Below are 6,248 nucleotides of genomic sequence, written 5' to 3'. Positions count from 1 at the left end.
TGAACTGTTTATTACAAGCTTTCTTTATAATCCTTCTTGCTGAACTCGAGCTGACTCAAACTGACTCAAGCTCTGTTTATTACAAGCTTTCTTTTATAGTCTTTCTTAACATTACATAACACAATTAGGCTATAATTACACATCTACCGATTGGACAAGAAGGAGAATCATGTGTTCATCACATGTATAGCCCCACACCGATTGGTTCAGATGTTCCTTACATAAGGCCATGTCTTATATAACCACCAGGGGGCCTTACATAAGGCCTCATCTTATATAACCACCAGGGGGCCTTACATAAGGCCCCATCTTATACAACCACTAGGGGGCCCTACATAAGGCTTCATCTTATATAACCACTAGGGGGCCTTACATAAGGCTTCATCTTATATAACCACTAGGGGGCCTTACATAAGGCCATGATTTATTGTCAGGCAAGTGTCCCATCGTGACCCTTACCCTCTCATGGAACTTTGCATCCCCACACTATCTGAGCAAATAAATTAACCTTACATTGTATTTTGAAGGTCATGTTCCTGGATCCAACAGGAGGGACCTGAGTTCTAGAGAATAGGGTATTCCATTGAGAACATTTTGCCTCCAGTTCCAGATGTTTGAATATTGGGGCTGTTCAAACACAGCACTCTGGCTTGCAGCTGTTCTGATGCTGCAGAGGGAGAGAAGCAGCCTTCTAGGTAGCCAGGACTCTAACTATACAGGACTTTATAGATCCACCTGCAAGGTGGGAGAGTTTCAGAACTCAGGCTGCAGCCTGAACCCAGAAGTCTACACTGCAATTCAACAGCCCTGCAGCCCGAGGCCCACAAGCCCGAGACACCCATGGGTTTTTAAGTGCAGTGGAGCCCGAGAGCACTCTGAATTGCATTCAGAAGCAGAGATGGAGGTGGTGCAAGACTTTTGGATAGCATGTTTAGTGTTTCCTAAATAAGCATGCAACTAGTTTTCTGCACTAGTGGGAGATTCAGAAGTTTCTTCAGGTGTAACCTCCTATAGAGTGCATTGCAGTAATTCATTTGGGAGGTAAGTAATCCTACAAAAACTAGGCTGGTTGTCAGTTTAGCACTTTTCACCTTTTGCCTATGCTAAAATTATTCACCCATTTCTCTTCAGATTTTTTCTGAAGTATTATTTTAAAGTTGGATTTAAAAGTGATCTGCAAAGGAAAAGAAAAAATGGGCTTGTGCCTTTAAAAAAAAAAACTTTAAAATTAGGCTTTTGTCTATATGGAAAAACTTGGATATCTACAAAGCTTGTCTTATTGACATCAGAAGTTCTAAGAAAGTGAAATCTAAATTGTAAGGAGGAGTGATTGTCATTAAGACGTGTTTAAAACCATAACCGGAGTTTTAAATATTTTTAAAAAACACTTGGAGAAGTTCTAAGAATTCAATACTCCATTGCCAACGACTTCACAAAAATGCTGAAAATTTGAGTTTGAATTGCCAATTAGTTCTCCATGGAAAAACTAGAAAAAGACTCAACATTTCTGATTTCCAAGATTAAAAAAAAAATTATATATGTGTGTGTGTATGTATATATATATATACATATATATATATATATATATATATACACACACACACACATACACACAATACAGAAGCAAATGAGATACAAACATGTTTCTTTTTCCTTCACAAGTCATTTAAAAAAATATTGTTTTCCATAAAGGGACTGTACTTTAATCATTTAAAAGCAGGAGACTGAGGGCTTGTCTAAATGGACACTTACATCACAACAAGCTGAGGTGTGAATCTACCCCACCACGTATTAAGTGTCCATGCGGAGCCTGCTACTGCACACTCAGAGTTCCCTAGTGAGCTTTATAATCTACTCCTGTTTCAAAGCGGGGTAGATCTACCCCGCTTTGAAAGTTCCTCAGTGTGATCGGAAGGGTCCACACAGACACTTAGTGCACAGCAAGCTAGTGTGAGGCAGATTTACATCCCTGATTGTACACGTAGTCTGTGGCATTTAGGCAAGTCCCGAGTGTCTAGATTCCTGGCTTCTATTTCTATATATTCCACCATGAAGCTGGGCAACTCATTTAACCTCTGTATGTCATCTTAACCAACTAATAATACTTTACCCGGGTCACAAATTTGTTATGATGCTTGCCTAATGTTTGTGCTATAAACTATTTTGGGATACTATGTTGAAAGTCTATGTATAAAACAAAGTGTTATAGTATTTATGCAAATAGAAGTAGTTCAGTGACATGGTTTGGTAAGAAATATACTGTAAGTGGAGCTGTATGTGTTGGTTTTAAACGTTTTATTACAGTTTCTGTATTTAATACTTTTCTTGGTAGGGTGTTGGTCTGTCGGTCCACGGGCACTTTCGAGTGGCTACTGAGAAGACACTTTTTGCAATGCCAGAGACAGCAATAGGTAAAGATTGAATACAATGTCTTCTTTTAATGTGTTCCAAATGATATTAAGTTTGTTCATGTAACTGAGAGAAGGTGTATTTGATTGCAAGTAGAGAAGCCCATGAAAGAAAATTTTCATGTTACCTCCTGTCCCTTTTAAAAGTATTTTCTATTAAATAAATAGACTGTGGTCTCTGTGGTCAGAAAGACTAATTGTAATGATACTCAAACCAACACCTACTTTCCATATTGATCAAAATAAAAGATTATTGGGTTAAAATGTTTTTGGTAATTGAAGTGAGGGACTGATAGCATTGGTTAGGGACTACAGAAGACTCCCAATCTGACTGTGCCAGTGCATTTCCATTCTCAGTTGCTGTTCTAAACAAGAATTAACTGGGCAAAATGGTCTGAGGTTTTTATGATGTTCTGTAAACCGAAGCTAGAAACACAGGTCTAATGATAACTTAACCCACTGCACTGCCTAAATCTGTCATTGGGATAGATTCAGACCTAGTGCAAGCAGTTAATTCCATTAATATCAGTTGAATTGCACTCGCTTATATTAGGTCTGAATTTGTCCCAGTTCATTTTGCTAAGTATTTATTGAGTGAAGATAAATATTTCATTTTTTTTAAATAAACAAAAAAAATGATTCCATTAGCCTGTGTGCCTTATTGGCAACTAAAAATCATAATATGGAAAACATGCTACCAGTTTTGTAATGGTCAAAACAAAAAAAAGTCAGTGGAAGGAATTTGGGAGTGTTTACATGCATACTCTGACACCAAGGGAGAGTCTGAACAATATAAACTTTAACAAAGACAGTTATTGTAAAGCTAATAGCTTATTAAAACTGAAGGAAATAATTAATCAGGGTCCAATCCTGCAAGATGCTGAGTGCCTTCAATTCCCATTGATTCCAAAAGGTAGTTAAGGATACTTAACTTGCAAGGTAAGAGACAGACAAGAGAAATTAGAGTTCACATTTTCCACTGGCAGTAATTGCATTATAGGCCATTTTTGCTTTTTGTCAGGACAATTGCAGAATTCATAATGAAATGGTTACACTTTATAAATGGAACTTTAATATGAAGACTTTATAAAGGGTTAACTGATCATTTAAAAAAACTAATTCATTAACTAATTGCTCGATCTGGTGGACTGACAAGTTGCTTATAAACAGTGGCTTATTAAACTTCTACTGATGTGGTTAGGTGTATACTTGCTATTCATGTCTAGAACATTTATCATTTATTACCCCATTGTAAACCATTCATAAAAAGCATGGCCAAAAGAATAACTGTTAGAGGACAAGTTATGTTTAATCTTTTAAAAATAAAATGACAAAAAATAGCTTGGTAATTTGAATTGTCTTTAATATTTACCCAGATATAAGTTGCCTATTCTTTTGAAAAGTTGGTGCTTTGAAATTAAGTGCCTTGTTTCCAATAAGGGATGCAGAGATCTCATTTCTTTGTGAACTTTAATTGGGTAGAGGCTTTCTTTAAATGAAAAATGTGCAATTTCACTGCTATCCCTTTCTTGCATTTAATTCCCCACCATCCCACTTCTTTGTGCAGCCTTTTATAATGTTTCATAAATAGGATCTTTTATGAAAGAAAAATATACATTGTAAGGGTAGCTATTTATTAATGAGCCATCCCATTGTGCCCTTACCAGAGAGAAGATCTGAACTGGTTTGCAGAATTATTGCAATAATCTTGACTGGGGTACTATAGTGGGTGCTTAGTACTGTCCTGTATGGTTAGGGTACAGAAAAGTTTGCCATACCCACATTTACAGATACTTTCTAGAACAGTGCTCTCCTGAATTGAGGTTTGGTCGCTCCCTGAAGTTTGTTGTTCTTTGTTTTAGTTTGAGCAAAGTTCATTTTGCCTCATTTCAATCCTTTAAACCAACCTCCCCACCCCAGGAAATTAAATGCAAGACAAAATAAAAACCTATTAGTGTAACATTAAAATTGTGAAATCAAATGATTTACAATTTTATTTGAATCCAAGTTCTGGCAGTGGTGTTTCTATCACTTTGCACTTATGTAGACTGTTTCATCCTTCCTTCCATTTTCAAATGGAAGCCTTAATACATTCCTCTGTATTAAGAATGTAGACTATAAAACTCCATTCCCTACTCCTAGGGGAATTCTGTGCCAAAAAAAAAAAAAAAAAAAAATTCTGCACACAATATTTTAAAATTCTGCATTTTATTTGTCAAACCACCACAATATAATCACACCAGTTTCAATTATTTTTGGTCATTTTATTTCAAAATACCTGTCAGCAAGTATGTTTAACAATATAGACAACAAAAAAGATTCAGGAAATGTTTTTTGACAAATAGATTCCTTTCTAGGCATATTAATACAGAACTCTGAGCAAGAATTCTGTTAAACTACACTACAGAACCGTATTTCCTGCACCTCTTAGAAGCACTGCAAAGGCTTGGGGGAGTCGTGGATAACAGAGGAGCTGAGGGAGAGGGAAATAAATTGCTGGGAAGGAGCCTGGGTGTGAACTTGGAGGGTTGTTGGGTATGGGTGGGAAAAGTATGGAACAGGTTTTGTGGGGGGAGTGAGGAGGGATTATTAGGGAGCTTTCCCCATGTAGACCTTGCTGACCCCTGGCCTCTCCCATTCAGTCAGGCACATCTGCCCTGTCCCCATGTGTCCTTGAACCCTCTGTCCACATGTGTCCCTCCACCCCTACTCAGACACCCACTCCCCCCCATTCCCATGTATCCCTGCACCCTTCCCCGTGTCCCTGTGCCCCCACCCAGCCACTCCCCTGTCCCTATGTAGCTCTGCACACACTCCCCCATCACCATGTGGCCCTGCACCTCTCCCCCCCGCTGTGGCCCTGTGCCTCCACTCCCATTCAGCTCCTGCCCCAGTCTGCCCTCCCCCACTAGCCCTTATGAGCCCCTGTCTGACCTCCTGGTAGCCCCACGCTGTCTGTCTCCCCATATCCCGTGTCTCCTGACCTGGCCCGCTGCAAAGGCGGCTTTGCAGGCTCTCTCTCTGTTGAGCTTGCACTGGCAATATTAATTTTTAAGATTTACTGTCTTTGAAGTGCTTGACTTTGCAAAACACTAGCATTAAGGCTGTGAGATCATTTAAGCCCCTGATGAAAACGGAAGTGTAAGATTTATCACTAGGGCTCCAATTTTGCCATGAAGTCACAGAAATTGTCATTGCAGTCTGGCACTCGGGGTCACAGCACTATTCACGTTTGGCCTGTCTGCTCCTCCACAAATAAAAATGGTGGGGCAGATGTGCCAAACCTGAGTGGCACTGCAAACCTGTGCCCCAGATCACAATGCCTTGAGTGGGGAGCGGGGCCCAGCCCTGCAAGACAGGAGCCACGGCTGTCAGGTGAGCTCGTTCTCCAAACCCCGGCTGCCTCAGCCTCATTTTTTAGCGCTCCAGAATGCTCATATGTTGATGTGGGGGGTGGTGGGGGTGGGGAAAGCACCTACCTTTGGTGACCTATGTTTTATAATCCCCCCCTCCCCCGCATCTCTGCCGTGAAGTTTCCTTAAAGGTTTGTGCCAAATTGTAGCTTTACTTACTATAGGGGTCAAGAATGAAATTGCCACCCTTTGTAAAGCATTGCAAACATGGGTATGGTTAGAGCACAGAACCTGAAAATCCAGAGTTCTATTTCTGGCTCTACCACTGACTCGGTGACCTTAGACAGTTCATTTTACTCCCCAGTGCATCAGTGGTCTGAGATTTAGTGTATCTAAAGCATTCAGATGCTTGGATCAAAGGCACTGTATTTGTGCATAACATTATTCTTCATTACAGTATTTTCACTGGGTTTTGGGAATCAGAGTG

The 6,248-nt window shown here is 39.8% G+C and overlaps 1 protein-coding gene across 2 annotated transcripts in view; it reads left to right on the top strand.

Annotated features, from left to right (window-relative positions):
• The window catches only part of HIBCH (3-hydroxyisobutyryl-CoA hydrolase), a 94,915-nt gene that overhangs the window by 45,355 nt on the left and 43,312 nt on the right, over nt 1-6,248 (top strand). For both annotated transcript variants that reach the window (XM_024197756.3, XM_024197757.3), the window contains exon 7: nt 2,333-2,411. In XM_024197756.3, the coding sequence (XP_024053524.2) occupies nt 2,333-2,411 (79 nt within the window). The remainder of the gene's footprint in view (nt 1-2,332; nt 2,412-6,248) is intronic.

Source organism: Terrapene carolina, unplaced genomic scaffold (assembly GCF_002925995.2).
Source record: "Terrapene carolina triunguis isolate 2854851 unplaced genomic scaffold, T_m_triunguis-2.0 Scaffold62, whole genome shotgun sequence".
Lineage (NCBI taxonomy): Eukaryota > Metazoa > Chordata > Testudines > Emydidae > Terrapene > Terrapene triunguis.
Note: the sequence above shows the minus strand (reverse complement) of the source record. Positions and strands in the feature narration are given on the sequence as shown.